Source organism: Drosophila simulans, chromosome 3L (assembly GCF_016746395.2).
Source record: "Drosophila simulans strain w501 chromosome 3L, Prin_Dsim_3.1, whole genome shotgun sequence".
NCBI classification, from domain to species: Eukaryota; Metazoa; Arthropoda; class Insecta; order Diptera; family Drosophilidae; genus Drosophila; species Drosophila simulans.
The window spans coordinates 5,594,868-5,617,912 of NC_052522.2; the positions used below are offsets into that span (position 1 = coordinate 5,594,868).

At 45.3% G+C, this 23,045-nt stretch overlaps 2 protein-coding genes across 18 annotated transcripts in view; both read left to right on the top strand.

Annotated features, from left to right (window-relative positions):
- The window catches only part of LOC6736903, an 81,086-nt gene that overhangs the window by 33,972 nt on the left and 24,069 nt on the right, over window positions 1-23,045 (top strand). For all 17 annotated transcript variants that reach the window (XM_039293864.2, XM_039293865.2, XM_044922972.1 and 14 more), the window contains 7 exons: window positions 1,644-1,789; window positions 2,653-2,932; window positions 4,172-4,303; window positions 13,900-14,082; window positions 15,307-15,507; window positions 18,704-18,931; window positions 20,260-20,446. In XM_039293864.2, coding sequence (XP_039149798.1) covers window positions 1,644-1,789; window positions 2,653-2,932; window positions 4,172-4,303; window positions 13,900-14,082; window positions 15,307-15,507; window positions 18,704-18,931; window positions 20,260-20,446 — 1,357 coding nt within the window. The remainder of the gene's footprint in view (window positions 1-1,643; window positions 1,790-2,652; window positions 2,933-4,171; window positions 4,304-13,899; window positions 14,083-15,306; window positions 15,508-18,703; window positions 18,932-20,259; window positions 20,447-23,045) is intronic.
- Window positions 11,094-12,051, top strand: LOC27207103. The gene has a single exon (XM_016182848.3). The coding sequence runs from the start codon at window positions 11,235-11,237 to the stop codon at window positions 11,511-11,513; it is 279 nt and encodes a 92-aa protein (XP_016030552.1). The 5' UTR covers window positions 11,094-11,234; the 3' UTR covers window positions 11,514-12,051.

Genomic DNA, 23,045 nt, shown 5'->3' on the forward strand with positions numbered 1-23,045 from the left:
TGCGGGTGTGCTTTTGAAGTTTCCTTTTAAATTTTCGCCCAACTCTTCGAGCCACTTAAAGTGACACGCACAGATATCGATTGGGTAGACATGCCCATTCCCTTCCATCTCCCATTCCACCCAGGTCCTCGCAGCAGCTTGTAACCGCTTTGATCTGAGCGGGAGGGAGTCCTTCGCTTCCTGGCCATCGTCAACATCATCGACAACCCCTCAGTCGCTAAGCAAGCCACGTCTCAGGTTGGGCTCCTTTGGTTATTTGCATGCCTTTGCACTGCTCTTCGATTAATATAAAATTTGATTAAACTTGGTCGCTCCGACCGATGCTGCTGTGGGTTAAGTACACATGACCCCGGCTGGCAAAAGACGGTGACTCTGCTCCACGGGTGGGACTTCCCAGCCCGTAAGCAAACATCAATCCCCCAACCCCATTTGAATCCAGCAAAAGAGGAGGCAGTCAAATAAATAACTTGTAAAACATGCATATGAGCAAAAATGTTTGAAAATTGCCAAAACGTAAGCATGGGTGGGTGGGCTGACAGGCTGGAGTATCGTAACCAGGAGTAACCAGGAAACCGGAGAGGAAGAGTATGAGTAGGAGGAGGAGTACTCCAAGACCTGGTCGAAGGACCCCGGTCACAGGAAGCAGAGACGAAACGAATAAACACATTGTAAATTGATTTCCTTGGGAACTGAAATAAAAATGGCATGAAAAGCAAGTGAGCGACAGTTCGGGCGATGGGCAAAATGGGCGTGGCCCCGGTCGCAACGCCCACCTCGATTGAAACGAATGAATGGGCAAACCAATTTTTATTGCCACGCGGGACACGTAGCCCAAGCGCACAGAGCCATCGACTTTGGTCTTGGCTTGAATTCCCACATGGACCGAAAGACTCCAGCTCGTCCTCATCCCTTTTGGCCTCCTCCCATCGTCCTGCAGAGAAGGCAAAAATGGCTGAGTGGCGAACGGAAGGAAGCTGGGAGATGGTAGATGGTAGATGGCCAGCCGGGCCAAAGGCAAACAGAATTCAGTCAGTCAGTCAGTCAGTGAGTCAGTGAGTGAGTCAGTTAGTGAGCCAGTCGGACGACCCGGCTTTTGATGAAATAACATTGCCAAGTAACAGTTTGCCTTTCGCCATTTATTTCCCTTCTCTGCCAGCGATTCTCGCAGCCATTTTGTCAATTGTTGTCTGGGCCTGCCCTATCTCTATCTGTCGAGGTCCTTTTGCCCCGCCCCCTAGCCTCATCCTTTTCGTCCACTAAAAATGCAGGCGAGAAGAGAAGACAAATTGCTTTATCGACGACATACGTAACAAATGTTGCTGTCGGCACTGACAACAGCAACAGCAACATAGCAGCAACATCACAGCACGGCAGCAGCAACCTGGCCATTATTGGTTTCAAATGGCGCTTCGTCCTGCTAGGCTTACCAGTGTATGCCATCCTGCCAAGCCGCTGCTGCTGCCAGCTAATTATGACTTAATTATTTCAATTATTTTCTCTTCGATTTATTGAATTTTATCGCCGGCAACCGAAACCTCGTACGTGTTGCTGTTGCCCAGGCGCCTTAATTAAATTGTCTGTCCACATTCTTGATTCTTTATTCTTGATTGAGACTGAGGCCATCCCTTATTTCTTTTTTGCAGATTTCGGACGATGATCGAATGAGCCTAACTACCGCCGTTTCGGATGAAGATGATGGGGAAAGTGTCATGGCGTCACCATATAAAGCAAAGGCAACTGGCACCGCTGCATCCTCCTTCAATTGCACGGGAGCTGTTCGCAAAGCCGGGTAAGAAATCTGCTCCTGGGAATCGGGGAATTTATGCCCCCGGTAGATGTAATCTGGCAGCTGGAGATATATAGGGATAGAGAATGGGGGGAGTGATGGGGTGTTCCTGGGCTGTGGCCAAACCTGCTCACGTCCAACAAGTCATCATAAATAACATACCAGTCGGTGGGTCCATGGGGAGGCTCCTCGGGGAGCATAATTTCACAGTGATTAAGGGTTTGGTCAGAGGTGGAGAAAGCAGTGGCTGGGGATTAACGTTATTATGTCCGTATAGAGGGTATCAGAGTTGCGATGGAGCCTGCACTGGTGGTAAGCACTGAAGCGAGATTAGGGTAAAAGCCCATAACTTTTATTTAATCATGATTCGTATTAGCAGCCAGCTCTGTATAACATTGTATTTTCGCACGTGACTGTCCTTTAGATAGCTTTTTCGATTTATTAATGGATCCACCAACTTTTTAATGGGCAGGAAAACAAATATTGTGGCTAAAAGGATTAAAAGGAAAGAAGTTTTAGTTTCTCGCCTAAACAATACTAATAATATTTATAAAAACAGCAATACTTAGCATACTATAGAAAGAAATGTTAAGCCAGGGTATGCCCAAAGTCGACCCCTTTTTTATATACCTTCACCTAGGCTCTTATGATAAACTGCTTGAAGACTTATGTACGCAGGACATGCCCCCTCCCATATCGCCGTATCTTGATTAACTTGGAAGGTTAATGGGTTGATGGCGAAGCTGTTGAAGTTCTCCCAGGGATTACGAGTGGCAGTCTCCTGCCTGGTCCTTCTGCCCCACAAACACCCCCCACTTGTACCCCCCACTAACCAATGTGAACCACATCGAAATGTTTGCTTGCAGCTTCCTATCGGTAAAGAAATGGTTACTACGCAAGAAGCACCAGATCGAGCTGGCAAGAAAGCGGGGCTGGAAGGGCTACTGGGTGTGCCTGAAGGGCACCACGCTGCTCTTCTATCCGTGCGATTCCCGGGAGGGCCGGAGTGTGGAGGCGGCGCCCAAGCACTTGATTATCGTGGATGGTGCAATTATGCAACCGATACCGGAGCATCCCAAGCGCGACTACATCTTCTGTCTGAGCACGGCGTTCGGCGATGCCTATCTCTTCCAGGCGCCCTGTCAGGTGAGTATCTTTATTGCAATGCGGATGGGTGTGGGTGATGAATTGGGTCGGTTTGGGTTGAGTTGCGTTGCCTGGCGTTGCGTTGTGTTGGGTGGATGCGAGTGCCGCAGGATATGCTCGCTCTCATTTCGAGCAGTCAATATCCAAGGGAAGTCCTTCAAGGAAACTTTGAAAGACTGGCCTTGCCGCGTCCGAAGTCGGAGCATAGAAAGATGGCAGCGCAAATTTGTTTGCACAAGGATATGCAAGGATATGCGAGCAGGCGGACGTAGGCGAGCTCAGCCCTCGCGGGTCCGAGTCGTCCTGCTCCCTCATAATCGCCAGCCTCACTGAAATGTATGCCATAAAGAAACCGCAAATGGAGATGCACTCTGAAAAATATATAGCCCTCTTGGACTTATTATTCATTTCCGATTGAGTGAAGACATTGCTGGTTTGTTAACATATATAAATAAATTCTAAATTCCTTCCTGTATCGGTCTTATATGATCTTCTTAGATAAGCCTTCCATAATCTTGGGTTTCAAATTTTAAAGTCGATAGCTTGTGGCGGGAATTTTTCATTAAAATCATAACTGGGGCACGACTTACAGAAACGAGTCCAATGCATATTTCTGCGAGTGTGCATAGATGCAGATGCAGATACAGGACGAGGACGAGGACATGGACATGGACGAGGACGCTGGCAAGGCGCTGACTGACGCAACCCGCAAAAGTCTCCTAGAGTGAGAAAGAGCCAGACATATAGCGAACGAAGGAGAGGGCAAGAGATAGAAGGGCCCGGGGGCGGCTTAAAGTGTGAGCCATGATTGAGGTGGCGTTGACTGACTGCCAACTGGCAGATTGCCTTGAACAGCTGCAGTGGCAGCAGAAGCAGCATCCTTGTGGCAGCCCTAAACTGTTACATGTCTCAAAGGCATACGTTCGGCATGGCCCTCGTCGTCCTTTTCGTCCTGCTGGGGTGCTGCCAACTCTCGCTGCCATGGCCCAACGTGATTTGTCATTAAATTTGCATAACTGATAGCCAGCGATGAGCGGGGATGAAATGGGATTTGCAAATGGGTGGCTCCGGATGGCTGGGATAGCTTGGATGGCTTGGATAGCCTGGATGCCATTCGGTTTGGGGGACAAGTTCGACGTTTGGCGCTGGGGAGCCATGTCAAATTGCTTGCGGTGCATTTGGTCTGCAATTTGTTACAATGTTTCCTCTTTAACATCCGCATTCTGTATCCATCCGCAGGTTGAGCTGGAGAACTGGGTGAACAGCATACACAGCGCCTGTGCCGCCGCCTTTGCCAGGCATCGCGGAAAAACTGGAACGCTACACCTGCTCCAGGAGGAGATCTTCCGGCTGGAGAAGGCCATTGAGTCGGTAAGTAAATATAAATATGTTGCCATCAAGTGCGGAATATATCATCTATATGCGCACATATACATACACATTCAGGCCGCAAAGACGCAAAACCAATATACATTTCCCCATACACATTCAATTTGAGCTTGCGAGCGTGCAAAAGTATTCGTTGCGGTTTTTCGGTGCACCGAGCACCACCTGGAGAATGCCAGGATGAAATCCAAGGAGCACGGGCTTGGATTGCGGTTGCATTTCGCATTTTGCATTTTGCGTTTTGCATTTCGATGATGCAGACTCTGTTGCCGCTTTGTTGGCCCAGGAAATTGTTGCTGCTCGAGAGTTAAGTCAATTTTGCCAAGTGGCTGCAATGCAAAATGAATGGGCCCACACAGCCATTCGCATACAGGCATACAGTCATGTCAAAAGGGATAACGCTGCGTTTCGTCGCCGTAAGGCCGACTAAGCCCCACTGAATGGCATATGCAACAAATAACCCATCAATTGGTATCGCTTACGAATGCATCATCGAGCATGGCATTTGTGCAAATAGCAAATGGGATTTGAACTATTATGAATCGCACTGTACTGAATGCAGCACGCCGTTGAATGGCAGATGAAAAGCGAATTAAATTAGGAAACCCATCGAATGGGGATTAACTGCACATCAGTGCAGCAATGTGCTTGCATTTTCTTCGCAGCAGGGAAAACATGTTGTTGCGCCTGGCAAATGTTGTGAATATTGATGAGCCAGTGATTTGACCCATAAATTGAAGAGCTTCTTATCATTTTACTTACTTACCAAGTGGCTAACAATCGTTGCCCTATATTATAGGCTAAGATGGCTCCGTCTGGCCAAATAAATATTCCAATTAAATTTTAAGAAAGTTAAGAGAGAGGAAACTTGGTGTACAGCTCCATAACTCTTTCGATACTCCATTACCTGACGCACTGACTAATGTAATCGACTTGAAAAAAAAATTCCCACAAATATATCCTCGGCAGGACAACAATTTCTCAATATCGCGCTGTCAACTCAGAAGTCAACTCGGCACAAAAGGCGACGGAACACAACAATCGCATTTTCCGCCCGCATTTTCTGCATTCCCAACCAATTCCTCAGTCTCAGGCGAATCCCCAAAGATTTATGCCATTGTCGAAACGAAAAGTGCGGGGTGGATGGGTGGATGGGGTGGCCTGGGGAAAGTGCTTCTACTTGCAACTATTTATGTATTTGCTTTCAAATCAATTCCCCATCAATTTCGCGGCAAACAGCGTAAAATTCCTTGCACTGCAATTTATTTTCCTCTCCAGCGAAAACTTTTGTAAAAAGAAAAGCGGAAAAGGGAAGGGAGCTGAGTGGGTGGCTGGTTGAGTAGGGCTGCTGGAAAAACCAAATCAAAGTGAGGAAAATTTTTGCGCGGCGCAAATCGCAAGACAAAGCGAAAGCAGGCAAAGATGGAAAAACGAATCGCAAGAGCAAACAGAATTGAACTCGAGCTGAAACTACAAGAAATTGCACTTGGCCCACGATAAATGCTCTGGATAAACCAGGCAACTGGAAATCGAGGCAGAGAGATATGGAGCCCATCCAGTGGCCCCGCCATGAAAAGTAAACTTTATTTGTTTATTTATTTTTCATCATGTCATTTTCAGTTGCCCCCACTTCCCTACCGCCACCACCACCACCCACTTTTCCGTTGTTGTTTTTCTTCGCTTTTGTTGTTTGTTAGTTAGTTAGAAGGACTCCGAAAGACAATTATGTTGTCTGTCCTATCCTCAACAACTTGATTCATTCGTCTCTGTCGCCGGCATCGCTGCTGTTTTTCTATTTCCACTGCCTCAGTTGCTACAGTGTTTGCCGGAAAATTACAACTTCCGGTTATGGGAAATCCAACAAAAAGAAAGTTTTTCAAATTACTATAAGAAGTGAAGTTTGCGCTCATAATTAATAGCCGGCAAATAACTTTGAAGTATTTTAGAACTATTTTAGCCTATGTAACATATAAAACATAAAACAATTGCATTGATTCTAATACATTTTATTTTTAAGATGCTTTTTTTTTTATATTTTAACTGAATTGTATATCCCTTATTTTTTCGGTGTGCCCCAGTTACTGCGCTACTTTTTCTTGGCGCCCTTTTTTAATTTAGTTTTTTCCTTCGCAAACTTGTAGTTTGATGTAGTTTGATGACCAGGTCGAGAAGGCCTGCGTTTGCCGTGCTCCTTCATCCATCTTGCACTATCTGTCCCTTTGGATAAACCATAATTACTTCCTTGAACTGCAGCGTTTTTCGCCCCGTTTCCCTATCTCTCTCGGCCTGTTTGTGTTTACTTCGTTTTTTTTTCGGAAAAGAAGGCAGCAGCAGTGAAACAGCAGGGAAAGAAAACAAAAACCGTTGGGCGGAAGTCCGAGATTGGCATAAGAGTGCTCCTGGGTCCTATTGCTTCCGCTTTTCCTCATTTCCCCATTTTGCAGCCACGGCACTTGGCCAAAAACCAAACTTGTTGGATGAATATTAATTAAATGAGCCTAAGGACTGCCCGCCCATAAATGCATTTGCTGTTTGCTTTGCATTTAGCATTTAGTACTTAGCATTACTGCGCTCTTGCATTTGTTGTTAATTAATTTTCTAGAAAAATAGCAGAAGGGTCGCTGGGCTGAATGAAATTATGAGAAAGATGATACACTAGGCAGTAACGCAAAAGAAAAAGGTGTCACACCAACGCATCATTCTAGTTGCTCCTTTTGTGAGCGTGTGTGTGTGAGTGTTTGCGTGTGGGTGGGTCACCAAACGCCCACCGCCTCTTTTCTGTGAAAAGAGCAACAGTGTTGTCACTTTTTTCTGCCCCTCTTTGTTGTTGCTGCTGCTGTGGCGCCTTCTTCTACTTTTGTGTGACGCCTACGCTTCTAGCTGCCAGCTTGTTGTTGTTGCTGTTTTTTATAGGTGTCACCTTTCGGAAATAATCATATATGTGTCAGCGGGGAGGGGCTAGGTTGCTGCTAAGGGGGCGTGGCCGTGTGGGGTCGAGTGGGCGGTTTGGCAGCACTTCGCTTCGTTTGCTTTAGCTTTTCTAGTTTTTTGCCTTACACCTATGTATGTATGTATGCACATTTGGTATCCTCCAGCTGCTCCTTCTTTTTCTAGCTATCTATTTTTTTTCTCGCATAAAGCACTCACACGCACACACACACACACACACACACAGATACACAATGCAGGACCGTAAAAAAATAGTAGTAGCTGCCCGAGCGCGTTTGGTTTTTCGTACGCTCTGGTTTTTACGCTCTAATTACGACTCCTACGACAGCAGCGCCCCCTCCTCCACCTTTGCACCTGTAATCCACCCATCCCCCGTCCACCTTTTTGCACCTGATGTGCAATTGCCATGGCGGCGCTGTCTAAACAAGGCTCACTTGCTACTCCTGCCATTCAACCCACCGACTCCCCCTCGATGCTTTCAATTTGCAATGGCTGCTGTCATTTCAGCTCAATAGCAGCTCACTGCAGCGCCCCCCGCCAGCCATGCCACGCCCACCAATCCCGGCCAGGTTTTAAATTGTTGTTTGCTGTTGCATTTTTTATAAACATTTTTATGGCACAAAAAACCGCTCGTAACGAACGAACGATTGCTCAAAGGCTCAAAAATATATATCACCCCAAATCGCACAATCAAAACAAGTTGTTTTCACTAGCGGAGAATATGAAATAATTCAGAGGTATTCATATTCGGCACGTATCCACAAAAATATTACAAAGTCTCCTTAAATGCAAGGGTTTTTCAAATTGCGTAAGTGATTTATGAAAAAATCTATTTAAAGTCCTTAAAACATTTCAACTCTTTAATTAAAACCACAGCCCTTGTGGCTTTAATGGCTTTTCTAATTGAAGTTAATTGAATCACCTTTAAATCTTTAGCATCGGATCGTTTCAACCTCTTTGACCCACATCAGAGTAATGAATGGCTTTATGCCTTTAAACTCACTTTTCACACAGTTATTCAGTTATTTCATACATTTTTTAAATACCTTAACCGCAGTTTTTATTGCGGCCAAATGATTTTGTTGCGGCTGCCATCGATTTTAAATAATTGCACTAATTAAATGATGCAACAGTCGTGAATGGCGAGCGTAATGCGTTTTCTCTGCACTCGGCGGGGTGTGGCAGTAAAATATTTTAATTGCGCTTTATGAAAACATTTAGTAAATGAAAATTGTTTTTCTTGACCGCTCAGCCGGAAAGTAGGCAATCATTTCAGATGTTCCGCAAGCATTGAAGATTTAAATTCCTTTTGCGAAAATTACTCCGCCAGTTGGACAAGCAACCAAACACATAAAGATACAGATACAGATACAGATACACACTCGAGGGAAGCCCCAAAGTGTGCAATTAATTTTACAATAATTAAATTGAAACTCAACCGCACTTCCAGGCATCTCATATATACATATTATATCTTTTACTTGACTTTTTGCTGGCCAGCATGGTGTGGCGTGTCCATAAACCGAAAATTTGTAAACCAAAATTATAATGAAATGCATATTTAGTTAATTTTAACTTACACCGAAAACTTTACTTAATTAGACCAACTTAAAGCCGCACAAAATGTGAAGAAACTTCGATGGGCAGCGGGTTGGAAAGGGGTAAACAATGTCGCCCCCCTCCTTTTTCCAGCAGAAACCCCCATTTTCCACTCGTATTGTGATTTTTTTCGGCGTTTTTTTTTTACTTTTCCGGCTCTGTTCTCTCTTCAATATTTTTTAATGAAACCATAAAGTTTATAATTACCATAAAATTTACTTGTTCGGTTCGTTTTTGTCCTGAGGTTTCTTCATGATGGGGGCAAAAAAGAAAAAAAAAACTTTAGTTTGACCTGGCACACACACACACACACACACGCAAAACCATTATGTACGTATATAGTGAGGGGGCGGCGGTGATTGTGGGTGGGCGTGGCATTTCATAAACTAATGCCAAAATGGTAAAAATTTATGGCAAGAAATATGAGAAACGGGTTGAGCTGCAAAGTCCGGCACAAAAGGCATGGACACACATGTGTGTGTGGACACACATGTGTGTGTTAGTGTGTGTGTGGGGGGAGGGGGTATGACCCCTCTCGTTGCAGCTTTGTTTTTGGCCAAACGTGCGAATATTTTTGCAACTTTTGGTCCAAAGTTGCACAGGAAATGGGTCTGGCATATGGTTGCCACCGTGGCCAGAAGGACACGGGGACATCGGGACAGTGGAATAGGAGCGCCGGCCCTTAATCCCAGGACCCTATGCCCTTCCCCGCCCCCTTTGCCACAACTAACCCGGTGCAGAATGCGTTTGCTTTGGTTTTTGATTTGTTTTTGTTGTTGGTGGAGGAGCAGGAGCAGGAGAACAGAGGCGTCTGTTCGAACGAGCCTGCTGCATGCAGATGCGAAAATATGCTTTATGTAGGCGCTGACACAGTGGGCGTGGCTGTGGTCAGGGGCGGAAAATTCAATTCAATTGTCAACAGCAACCAGTACCGAACACCGAATAGCACCGAGCATCCAACAGCTCCCAATCACCCAACACCCAGGCCAGCTCATCCTGTGGCCACAGAGCTAGGCGCCAGTTTAGAGGTTTGAGTTTGGGTGCATTCCGGGCTTAGCATCTTTTTTGTTGGCATCCTGGCCAGCAGAACGGGAAGAGGCCAGTTCAGGCCAGGCTCACCGCTCAACTGCAGCACTCACACGTTATATAATGTGGCATCATTTTGTGGTCAGCATTTATGCAGACCATATACAATTTTTCAGGCCTTTTGTTGACATGGCCGTGTCCGTGGCCCGCACCCACCCGTTGCGGTTTATGTAGAGTGAACCCCTGCACTGACTTTTGACTGCAATGGAGCAGCCATTTAATGCACAAGCCATGTCAAAAGTCATCTGAGCAGGTGGCTCAAAGGGTAGCGCCGTGCCATTGAACAACTCAATATCCTTTTGAATGCAGGCCCTGCACTTCCACCTCAGCCACCCACTTTAATTGATTGTTATCATGGTAGCAAAGTGGCGGGATGTGCAGAGGAGTGGACTGGGCAAGGACAGGGGCCATTAGCAGTGGCAAACAAAATACACTGATACCCGGGTCACGAGTCCTTTTGCCTCACTGCCGCCACATGATTATTATTTCAGTCCATTGTTTTTGGTTATTGTTGTTTTGCTAGTGGTTTTGCCATTTCAAGCATCTTTGGCTTGTCATGCGAGATTCGTAGAATACGTTGAGTACTGAATACTGAATGCACAACGCTGACAACGGGGACACAACAACAATGGTAAAATGTATATTTTAATTGTACTCCCGAGTAAAAACATATATCAAACCAAAGCACGGCTACAGCAAAAGCAAAAACAATGCCAGAACCATGAACTCTCCAAACTCTCGACTCTCAAGCGGAAATGGCAGACCAGAGACCAACAACAAGACTAGCAATAATAATAACAAGTACATCTAGCAATGGCAATGGCAGCTCCCGACCAGCTTCAGATTCAGTTGACACACTGAGAGAAAAAAGTGAGCTTTTAAATTAGATAACAGAGGCAGGCATCTAATGATTTCTATTGAAACGATATGTCATCTTTACCAAGAAATATGTTTTAATAGTATTAGTCCCACGCCAATTGCATGATACATCAATTTATCTCCCAGTAGTAAAAATAAATAAAAATATCAGAAATTTCCAATTAGCTTTGACAGAATTATATTTATAAATGAAGCATATTTCAATGCGTCAAAAATAATTACTCCCTTGGAGTACTTTAAATTTGAGCGATGAGCAAGAAATATAAATGTCAATCAGATTAATGTCATGATGACATTTGCAGATACTTCGATTTATTTTCCCCCAGTGTAGCTGCCTCACAAATGTGAGCTCTGGGACGCAGAGGCATCATTTGGGGGCAGAGGCAGCCTCAAGTGGCGCTTAATGAAAGCGCAACAGACAACGGCAGGACCACAGGAACACGACCACACGACAACTGAGCGGGACAGGATCTGGGGGAACCGTGGGCAGGGGCAGCAGCATGGACGTGGGCAGGCAGGGACACGGACAGGGAGGACAAGTGTAAGAGCAGTAGATACAGGACAACTAAATAGGCGAACCGCAAAAACTCATCGTCAAGGAGCGACAGATACGGCCAGGGAAAAGTGGGAAAATAGATGGGGAATCCAACTATGCAGCCATAATAAAATTCACGGGAATTGAGATGAAAGCAGTGAGCACAGTCGTCCGTAGGACCTCAAGCCGATGCCGGATCCGGATCCGGGTCCGGGTCCATCCCCCCACTCCGGAGGAGGAGGAGGAGCCGCTCGAACTGCGGCTGGGGCTGTCACTTAGCGCGTGACATGTGTCAAAACAAGCGGCAACCGCAGCGAGACCGTGACCAGAGCCTCCTAGCCTGCTGCACAAGTGCATCCACGGCATCGTGGGAGTGGGAGTGCTGTTAATATCCTTCCACAGTAGCGGTGAAATGGATTTGGGCGGGTGGCAGACTGAAAACCTGGGCGTGGTGGCACTCAGTGTGCGAGTTGCCGAGGCGGAAGCTGCCTAAAACCAAAAGGAGATTGACTTTAAATTCAGAACACAAACCGCTGCAAGGCTAAAGGACTTTTACAATAAAAATGCAAAATTTACTCAGCTAAATGTTGTTATAAGAACACCTTAAAGTAACCTTGCTGACCAGTTCCTCTTTACTAGCAGCATGATATGACACAATATCATATTTTATGCTTGGCATTCCTGTTTGTAATATCTTTAAAAGCTAAAATATCTTCGTGGAAAGATAGCCTTCCGTGTTTGTCAAATATTTCCATTGCATGTGCTGCAAGCATTTCACTCTCTTGAATCGGACACCCCAATGGAGTTCAAACACCCTGGAGCGAATCGCAGTTCAAGGATCGCTGGCGGGGAGCTATCGTTTGCGTGATTTACACTCCCAATTGCATGGCAATTACATGTCCATTAACATTGCCATTAACCCTTGGAGTGCCTCCTCCAACGAGAGCAGCCACTGAGATGGAGTGCAGCACAATGGCTACAATGGCCAGAGCGATTAATGGTCAAGCAGGCGAGAGCTATTTATGGCCCAGGAAGAGCCCATATTACTTTGACAAGGACAAACTGTTGCCTGCCCCAGCAAAGTGTCCTTCCAACCCAACCCCTTCCCTCACCCGCCTCCACAGTTTTGTGTTGTAAATAATCACAAAACTCTCTCGGTCCCCGAGATAGTGTCTCACTGCGAGCCGCCCAGGCTCCTTCCGGTTTGTGTTTGTCAAATAAGCAGCTTTCCTCAAGTGCCAAGTGCCATTGACAGCAACCCGGCCAACTGCTCCTTCGAAAAGGATGGTATCTCACCCCAAATATCCTGCTACAGATGTGTGTGTGTGCGGTCGCAGTGCATAATGGGATTTTGGTTTATTAATTAACCAACTTTATGTCTGCTGAATAGAGAGCGGAGCACACGACCAAGATGGCTTGGACCACAACTAGGAATCATTGGCCATCTTTAGTGGAATTGAATTAAGTGGGGTTACACACACACACTCATATCGATTGCCGCCACAACGCACACATTGTCACATCGAGCATACGTATGCGAAATGTGCAAATAAAATGCACAAAACTTTGATTTATTTCCACGTAAAACAAACATTGAAAAGGCTCAACGTGGCACTGTTCAAATACACACAGATGTGGGGCTGTAGCTACGTAATCCCAGGTAGGACCTCTCCATCCAGCGATCCTTTCGTCCTTTTGGTCGCTGCCTGTTTATGTGTACACATTCATTAAAATGTCGAACATCGAAAGTGCCTATTCAGGTTGTTGCCACGCCCACGGCACACGCACACACACACACACTTGCATTTGCATTGGCAACCTGCAACCTGCAACTGCAACAGCAACAGCAGCAGCAACAACGCGCAACTGCATCTGCATCTGCATCTGCAAATAATTGTCAGCTTACTGACTCGCATTCAATGCAGCAACAACGGCAACCAAAATGAAACAATCACGTGCTCCGTGAGATCTATGCAAGCGTGCTATAAATGCACGTGAAAGTGGGATCCAAAGTGGGGATTTCAAATGCTGAATTCTGGTTGCAGCACCGAAAAAAGGGGGGCGGCAGCTGCGGCGGAAGTCAAACGGTATTTGTAATGAAAACAGGGGCATGTATATGCAGCTCCCCGTTCGCTTCCCTTCCAAAAGGGAGCTTTTTTTCCTTGCAGTTTTGGTGCATTGCCAACGCACTTCAGTATCAGGGACAGGAGGCCAGAGCAGGCGAGAGATATTTGAATTGCGCAGGTTGTGGGGCGGGGAGCGAGGGGGAAAGCTGCAAAATTTTAGCTGCACATGACGCGTGATTTATGTATTTTCGTCAAATGGCAGCCACCGCAGCGGCAGCAGCAGTGGGACAAAGCTGCCATGAAATGCTAATGATGCCATGACTCGGATGCTTTCATAACCCACCAACGAGTGTTGCACACAACCGAACAGACACACGCTTACATACCATATACATGTAGCCCAGTGGCCTGTCTCCATATATGCATATGCCAGCACTAACCCGGTTTTATGTCCTTTCGCCCCGCAGGATCACAAGCTGAAGCACATGGCCGAACTGCAGCAATCAGTTGTCACCGATCAGGAGACGCGTCATCAGATCCAGACGCAGATACTGCAGTGGGAGGAGAATCTGGAGCGGCTCCACTGCGAGCAGTTCCGGCTGCGCTGCTACATGGCCTCGCTGCAAAGTGGCGAGCTGCCCAATCCGAAGGTGAGTTATGGCCCCAAAAAGCGGCCACTGCCGTCGACCAGTGCCCCCAAATTCAACCTGTCAGAGAGATAAGTCAAATGCAATTAATGGCGGAAGCACTGCCGGCTGGCGGCTTTATAATTCATCCAGAACGAGCACACTAGTTGGGGCACATAGTATTGCCTACATTTTGCGGCTGTTATAGACCTGCCCCGCGTTATTGAAAGTCATAGAGGCCAGTTATAGTGTGTTATAGCCTATTTTTGTTAACAGTAATATAAGACAGACTATAATTATATTTATATTTCTAGGCATTTGCGAGTTTTTTAAATAAAACAATTGGAAGTATTTATAAGTTTCAGCTATTTTTAAACAGCACTTCCCTGTTTGGAAACAAAAAAAAGGGAAAATACAATAAACATGATAATCACTGTTCAATGGCTGTACAATTTCGCCCCAAAAGCCACCACAAGGCTTAAATTAACCACGCTTCAGAGAAACATCAAAAGCAGATTCACAACCTGGTCGAGAGCTTAAGACCGGGACAATGGCATCGGCCCAAATCCCTCTAACAACAATTTACCCCGAAACCCGTTTACAATTCCGTTTAAAACCCTTTACGGGTTCGAGTAGTCTATAATTACCTCTACCTATTTTCACAATGGATGGGGCAAAGCCAATTCACTGGTACGCTTTTGGAAAATCAAAACCCAAACATGCACAATTAATCTCCATAACAAAAGTTTAAGCGTCTTAAATAGGCTTAAAGGCAACCTTCGCTGGCGCCAACTGTTGGCAACCTTAGAAGGATTTGCCAGCACCGACTGACTGACTGACTGAATGACTGACTGACTGAAAGGGTTGAAAGTTGATTGCGCTTTTAATGGCAGGCTGAAGCTGGGGTGAAAGCTGGGGGTTCCCGGCGGGTGCTGGGTGGTAAGTGCAGTTGTGTGCCTGAAAAGCAACATTATTTATTATTAATAACCACAAAATGCAAACAACTTCAGCACCTGTGAAGAGAACAACTTCAGTCGACTGCAGAATGCCAAAGGCTTATTTGCATAGGTGTACGAGTGTACGAGTGTGTGTAGATGCTCTGCCTGCTTTTTAATGCTCTTTGAAAGGATCGTAAATATAACGAAATTAGTTGAGGGGCACTGGCGGCGAAACTATGTATATGCCAAATATAACTTGTATTCACATTTCATTTTCAAACTTCTCGCATTCGTCACATATATTCAACAGTCGCTGCTGACACACGTGTCGCGCCCCACGAAGAACACGCTGAACAAGCTGGGCGTGTTCACGGTTTCCTCCTTCCACGCCTTCATCTGCGCCCGCTCGCCCTCGCTGCTCAACAACCTGCTCGCCGGACGCGGGGCCACCAAGCGGCGACCGCCGATGCTGTCGCGGTCCAACAGCGGCTCCAGCCGTCGCTCCATGCAGGTGAGTCCAATCTACAGGTAGACACACTGGCAAAAAAGTAGCCTAGCAACTGGAAAAGTGTTCGTTAAAGTCTTAAATGTTACAACTTAAATTCTTACAATTTTTAACAACAAATCATTTACTTTTCTAACTAATATTCCCCAATTTATGGCGGCTTGCCTCAAATTTCTACAAAGTAACATTTAACGAAACTTTCCTGAGTTTAAGCTTACTTTTTGATAAGTGTATGTATATAAACATTTATGTGCGTTCACGTTTGGTCGCCGCATCAATGTGTGTGTGCATTTATGTGTGGCCACGGGGCGTATGGGTAATAAAATTATTTCAATTTTAAACGCATTTACGGCGCAGCTCGTGACTGTTTGTGAGTTTATGGCTTGTTCTCTCTTAATGTGCGTCCGTTTGTGTGTGTGCGAGTGTGTATGCGTGTGCGTGTGGTGTATATGTGTGCGAGTAATTGAATTTTTATTTAAGGCAACGGAAACGGCATTAAAAGCTAAATTGAGCGCTAATGCTTAAATGGATGGCCACCAAAAAATATGTCGTCCGGCCACGCCCCTGTCCATTAGACTGAGCTGTTTTTGTGTATTTTGGCTTTTATAATTTGCATTTAATGGCCATCAAAAATTACAAAAAGAATAATGAAATTTATGAAGGGTCTGCCTGGTCTCTCACTCTTTTTCTCTATTTCTGCTTTATTTTTTTTGTTCCCCTCGAAAAGAAAAGCCGCGGCAAAGAGAACAAAAAGCAAGCGAACCCAAGTTGACTTGGCAAAGAAAATATTTGCATATTTTAAGTGAATAATGCAGGAGTCCATTTCAAATGGTGATCAGATGCCGCCGCCCCCCACCCCTGCTAATGACCTCAACACAATCAAATCTAAATCAAGTCGAGAAGTGGTCCGTTGGCAGGACATGCGAAAGGAGCTGTTTAAATTCCAGCAAATAGCTCGCAGGCATTATGCTATATTATATAATAAACCCGAATGTCGACAGTCGATTAGCTGTGGAGCAGAACTCACTTGTGCCGTTTGTTAAGCCTCAATTAGTATAACCAATTTGTGCATATCTCGTGTTTGTAATGAAATTCATTTCATAAATTCAATTTATTTCGATTACTGACAAAATAATCTTGTGCACAACTCGGATTTCGTGGCGTTCACTCTCGGCTTCGCTCTGCCCGGCATACACTTCATTTCCAATTAAATTTGCCAACGCTGCACAATTGCCTCTCATCCACACAGCCCCCACCCCCTGCATTTCACCTTCTATCAGCAGTCACGCTGCCACTCGGATATGAAAAGCAAAAAAAAAAAGAAAATAGGAGGCAGGGAGGAAAATGCATTCACATTCGGCATGGCCAGGGAAAAACAAATGAAATGAAATAACATAAATGAGAGGACCCAGTGTGCCGTTGCGTTGTAAATGCCCTGCAAATTCAATGAATTTGAAAAATGTGCATTTGATTTGGTTCATATATATTTTCGGCCCAGTTGCCCAAACTCTATCTCTACTGTCGTGTAACTGCATTTCACTTGGCCATTTACCGAACATGTCAACTGCAATGCAGCTGAAATTGCAACTGCAATTCAGAAATGGCAAATAAAATTAAAGCTTTCCAAAGCAAATTATCAACGCCACTACGAGGCAACCGAAATAGCCAACTCGCAAAAGTTGAAAATACCCTGGCTAAAATTTAATTAAGCTGTCCATCGACAACGGCCAGAAAGCTGAAATTTTCCTGGCCTTAAGGGGGCTCAGGCTCAGTCAGGGACAATCAAAAGTTAATTAGTCAGGAGAGTTAAGTGTGCGAGAGGCGTTCGTGCAGAATTAATCGTCTTTCAGGGCTCCAAGCTCTCCGGCAGAAACAGTGCAAATCTGATGACAATTGCTGCTCGAAATCAGGAACAGATAGATTAACAATTTGCCATGTTCACAATGGAAATCATAGAATTGATTTTTAAGCACATACTCAATTTATCAACTGCTGTCATTGTCGGTCTTCAATCGGTTTACCCAATAATAAACAATGTTGGCATTTAGCCATATAATTTTTAAGCTAACATGCCAGTTGGTAGCTCTTCACTTCTGAGAAATGAAAGCTGAATTTTACATATGTATGTATTTTTCCATGAATATAAAGTCGATATAAAGTATTTGGCTGGGCAATAATGATCCCGTAATCGATATGCAAAACTGTTATGCAATGCAAATGCAAATGCGGAGGTTCCTCGTCACTTCTTGTAGCTTGTAGCTGGGGTATCCAAGTGAGAAGCTGCCTTTTCCAACTGCCAAACTAATTCAATTGTCCTGCGTGTATGAGGGGGTGTATTACCTGGACCAGGACCAGGACCTCGTGCCGTGGATGAACTGCTGCTGCCAACTTGGGCGAACCCATTGCCAATGGCTGCCAATACAAATGCAATTTCCAGTAGCCGACAACTGGCAGCTGGGCCACCTGATTCGTTTACAGTTGCAGTTCGTTGGCAGCAGGACGAAAAGGAAGCAAAGGAGCAGGGGCAGGAGCAGGAGCAGCAGGAAGCCTCATCACGGAGTTAACATTGGATGACGATGACGTTGTGGAAACGGTTAAGCATTTTAACTGAGTTTTCTTCAAACTCAACTCGATGCGGCAGCAGATCCCGCCTGCAGTTTCAGATCCGCGACTGCTTCTGCACGTACACTGAGAGAAAACATGAGCAGTCAAATCTTTAAGCTTATGCCATGTAACTTGCAATGCACTAACAATATAATGACTGCTAACTTTTGCCTTATACAGCATACATCATAGATTTCCTCTCAATTACGGAATTCGAACACTTTTTCTCTCAGTGTTTCCTTTACCGGTGCCTCAGCTACTGCCAGCGACATTTTTCATTACATTTCAGAGGGTCGCGGGGCTACGACTGCGGGTACCAATGTGTGTGTTTGCTATTTTTCAATTTTCACTTCCGTGTGGCCATATTCAAGAATGCGCACGACTATGGATGGATTGAGTGTATGGGGGCTATATAGTATAGCTGTATCTGTATCTGTATCTGTAACCGTAAATGTATCTGTGTGCGGGCCTCGCAAATGTCTGTGCCTGACTGCTTAATGACATTGTACGTGGCTATGTATGCGAGCGCATGTGTTTGTGTGTGTGTGAGTACGAGTATATGTCTGTTTATCCAATCGAATTTTCTGCCTTTTTCCAGATGAATTCACGTGACGAACCGGAAAAAACTTTCAAAGTTGCAATGCCCGACAATGCTTACTCGACAGTTTATCTACGTGATGCCATGTCTGTGGAGGAATTCCTCGCCAGCGCCTGCGCCCGTCGCAACCTCAATCCCATGGAGCACTTTGTGCGCGTCAAGAAGCGACGTGACATGGAGGATCACAATTACTTTGTGCCGCATCGCAACGATCTGATTGAAAATTATGTAAGTACATAATCAAAGCCAGAATGTGAATATGCCATCCCACCACCAGCTGCGAACTTAATTCCATGGAGTTTCGCCTTGGTCCTGATGGCGCGCCAACTCCAAGTTCAATTCAACTTATCGAATTTAACTTGGAAATTGCATGTGGAGCCGTGCAAATGGAATTTTGAAACGTGTCCTGGGTGAAATATTAAAGGAGATGACTCGGAATCACTGCATTCGATTGCACTTTAATACACATATGGGCTCTAATTGTATTGCTCCTTATTATTTGTATATACATTTGATTATATTCATATCAATAATGCATTATAAAGTGAGCTTTTGTTATTTTTGGAGAACGATGCTCAGTGCATTTCCTCTTCTTTACTGCACATCATTAAAATTCAAAGAGGCTTAACTCGGAATGTGATACCTTTAAATTAATTTTAGGTATAATAAAGCTATTCCTTTTAGGCATCTTTAAGCTGGCTTTGCAAATAGGATTAAAAAAGATTAAGTTTAAATTGAAAGTAGACAGAAGCTGTGTGCCCTGTCTAGTTTTTACTTAAAAGAGAAAAACTCTTTCAAAGTACTCTCAACAATTTTCACACCGAATAGTGTGTTGGTAGTTTGGGTTGTTGGATAAATCCCTTCCTTGCTGCTAAAAAGCTACTGGCAACAAAGTACCCAATTTCACAATTAGCTCATCTCCACACCCACTACGCCCATTTCTCTTCGATTTCCAAAAACATAATGCCATAAATTATGAACTTTCCCGTTGGCCATTTCCCTTTTCCCCTTCACTTGGCACACGATTAGTCTAGGTGAGACTTTAGCCAGCTGCCAAGTCAGCCGCTAGCTGAAAACTTTCGATGCGCTCCGCTCCGCTCCGCCGAAGACCCCTAACAATTCGAAATCTGAACTTCGACCTCAACAACAAGCTAGTAAATATTGGCCCAGCCAGGCCAATTGGCAAATGGCAAAAATGTGCAACTGCAACTGCAAATGGAGTTGGAATTTGAGTGGGTTTGGTTTTGTGGGTGGGGATGGCAGCTTTGGTGGGCTTGATAAAAAGTTCCATTCGCCGTTGGCAGTTCAATAAATTTCGACAACAACTTGAGCAACTCGCAGTAACTCCACTCAATCAATTTCTGCCCCTGCCCCTCACAAAATGATTGCCAGCGAAACTCGGCTAATTTGGCACTTAACTTGGGCACTCAAATTCACTTTCCAGCCATCTGTCCTTCTACAGGGATAAAAAATATATAAAATATTCACATATATCATTTATAATCGCCTCTCACTGCTAAAATATTAATAAGTTGCAAACTATATCTTCCCCACAGCTACATAATCACGAGTTCGTGGAGGTCTGCATGAAGATCCTGTACCAGGTGGAGCTGCAGCGCACGACTCTGGAGCAGATGTGGGGCTTCTCCGTGGAGGCTGAGCTGATCGAGAATGCGGAACGGCAGGACGAGCTGTGCTGCTACGTGAGTCGCGTGGAGGACAAGAGTGTGGCCATGCACAATGGTGAGTACAAAAGAAAAGGACGAGTTCTTTGCCTTTGAGTTCATCATCCAGGCGACATGACAGGACGAAAATGGGTTTTGACACAAATCGCATTCAGGCGATGAAATCGTGCATTTAATTTATGCCATTGAGGTGACGCAGCGGTACGCAAGGAAATGAAATAGAGTCTTTGTCTTCGTCTCCAAGGATTGGTGGCTCCATCTCCAGCCTCCAGCATCCAGTCCACTTTACTCTACTACTCAACTGGCGCCCCGAGCGAAACAATGTGGCCCAATGTTGCCGAGCTAAATTATAAAGTGCCCAGGTAGTCGGCCCCCTGCCTTTGCCGCCTGCTCTTTTCTGTATATCCATGCTGCTGCTTTTATATTTAAATGCTTTTCACTTTTATGTCATAAAAAAAACGCAAAAAGTGAAGAGCACAAGACGAAACTTGAGCAAACTCACTTTGGTCTACAAGGGAGACCGAGTCGAGTCAAGTGGAGTTTGAGCCCGAAAAGAAAGAGAGGGAGGAGGAGGAGCTGAGGGATCCGGAGGAGCGAGAGGAGCTCCTCGGGGCGTGCAATGCGAAAAGTCAACTGTCAGCGCTTGTTCCACCTGGTGAATGGGTGGATGGGTGGCCAGGTGGCTTGACGACGATGATGGTGATGAGCAGCGCACTCGAAATGTTTGCCAGGTGTGGGCGACGGTTTACTTCTGCTGCGGCAACGGCGGCTTCCAGGTCCTTAAAGGGGTTTTCCTCGAGTGTAAGCCGTCTCAGCATCCGAGATCCCCACACCCCTCACCCCCCACTACGTCCTGTTGTTTTTCTATCACTTAAAATCAACTTAAGTTGGCATTTGCATTTGCCGGGTACGTCGACGACGATGACGACGACAACGCCATGGAGTCAAGTGGATGTAGTCGAAATGCCACTAGAACAGCGCCTTAAATTATGGAACTGACAGGCAGAGCCACCTTTTCCCGAACCCTTTTCAGCAGCCCCAATCTCTTTCACCCTCCTTGCAACCGCCAGGTGGGAAAACTGCAGTGCTGCACTTGGCAAAGTGATGAACCGAAAGAACATTTCATGCTGCAGTAACAGCAGAAAACTCATTAAGCACGTCGAGTGCGAGTGGCGCTCATTTGGTTGGTTTTTGAAGGCGACAACGAATCAAAAAATCCATGAAACAATGCGCATGAAATTCCCCGGAAGGAGTGCCTCCGTACTAAAAAAAAAAACAAAAAAGAAAACCAACCACAGGGGGTGAAAAGTTGGACTGCAAGCCAAAACAGAAGAAAAACAGGAAGAGTGAAACACAAAACTGGGCAAGAAGTTGTGCTAATGAGTTTTACGATTGAGCAAATGTTGCATTCGCTGGCAGGGAAATGCAGGAAGCCTTAGCTTAATTAAATTACGGCGAATTGGCACTGAAGTAGTTATAACATTGATCTTATTGCATTAGCCAGAGTTAATGGGTCAATTAGGTAAGTTCCCTTTTAAAAATAATTACCTGCAATTATTACGTATACGACGCGTTGTGCATGCGTTGCGCATAATGATATGATAGATGATATACTGATTTCATAGAAACCTACATTCGAGGTATTAATCTGCTAATATCAAATATCAATTCCGTATACAAACTTAGTTTAGTTCAATGCATATTCAGCCGGGATTCATGGATAAAGCTTTTATTGGTTTCTGACTCTCCCCAGTATCAATATAGCGTATATGGCAATCTATGCTGATTGCCTGGCTTTGCCAGCATTTGGCCACAAATATTGCGTATACAATGTGTTGAGCTTTAAGTGCGGCTTTAAGCCCTCTACCGTCAGCGTTATCTGGCCGGCTCTCTGCGAGAATATCCCCCACTCATTGTAGTGGCGTGTGTATGCATAAATTAAGGACTCCAGGACTCAGGACTCGCATTTACATTTGCAAAACGCAAAACGCAATAGGAAACTTTTTGCGCCCCCAGCCTCCTGCTCCTCTTTCGCCGCTAAACGGAGATGATTGAGGGACTGGGAGCGTGAGCGGGAAAAGCGGGGCGCAATTGAATTTAATGGCTATTAGCATGTCGAAAGACGCAACTCTTAAGCAGCAACCGCAAAACAAAGCTCGGACAGGCTGGAGGACAGCATTTACGACCGAATTGCACAAAAGTTCGCAATTTCCCCACCCCAAAGAAAGGGGAGCGGGACAAACAAAAACAAATCCTGACCGCAGCTTTCAAATGCAAATGTGGCTGCGGAGCGGAAAATTCTGGCCACTTTTCCTGGGCTAATTGTAAAATCGTAACGAACTGCGAGGAAATGCGGTGGCCTGATGAAGATGCCAGCTTCGGGGGAAAACTCATTCAGTAATCTAGGACTTGTCTTCTTTAAGCGCAGATCTTAAATTCCTTAGTTTTGGCTATCCATCCGCCGCCAGTTTGTAACTGCATCTTCATCTTGGGTGCACAAAGTTCGGCTCTTTTGGAGTGGCGCAACTTTAGCGGCGAAACAAGCGTGGCAAAGCATTTGGCAAACATGGAATAACAATTTGCTCAGCCTTCGTCTTCTTTTGGGCCAGGCCAACTGGAAAACAGCAAGCGAACGTGTTGACAACGCATATGCCAGG

Excerpts from the sequence above, each read along its gene's own strand:
- LOC27207103 (XM_016182848.3), top strand. The coding sequence starts at position 11,235 with ATGAAAGCGCAACAGACAACGGCAGGACCACAGGAACACGACCACACG.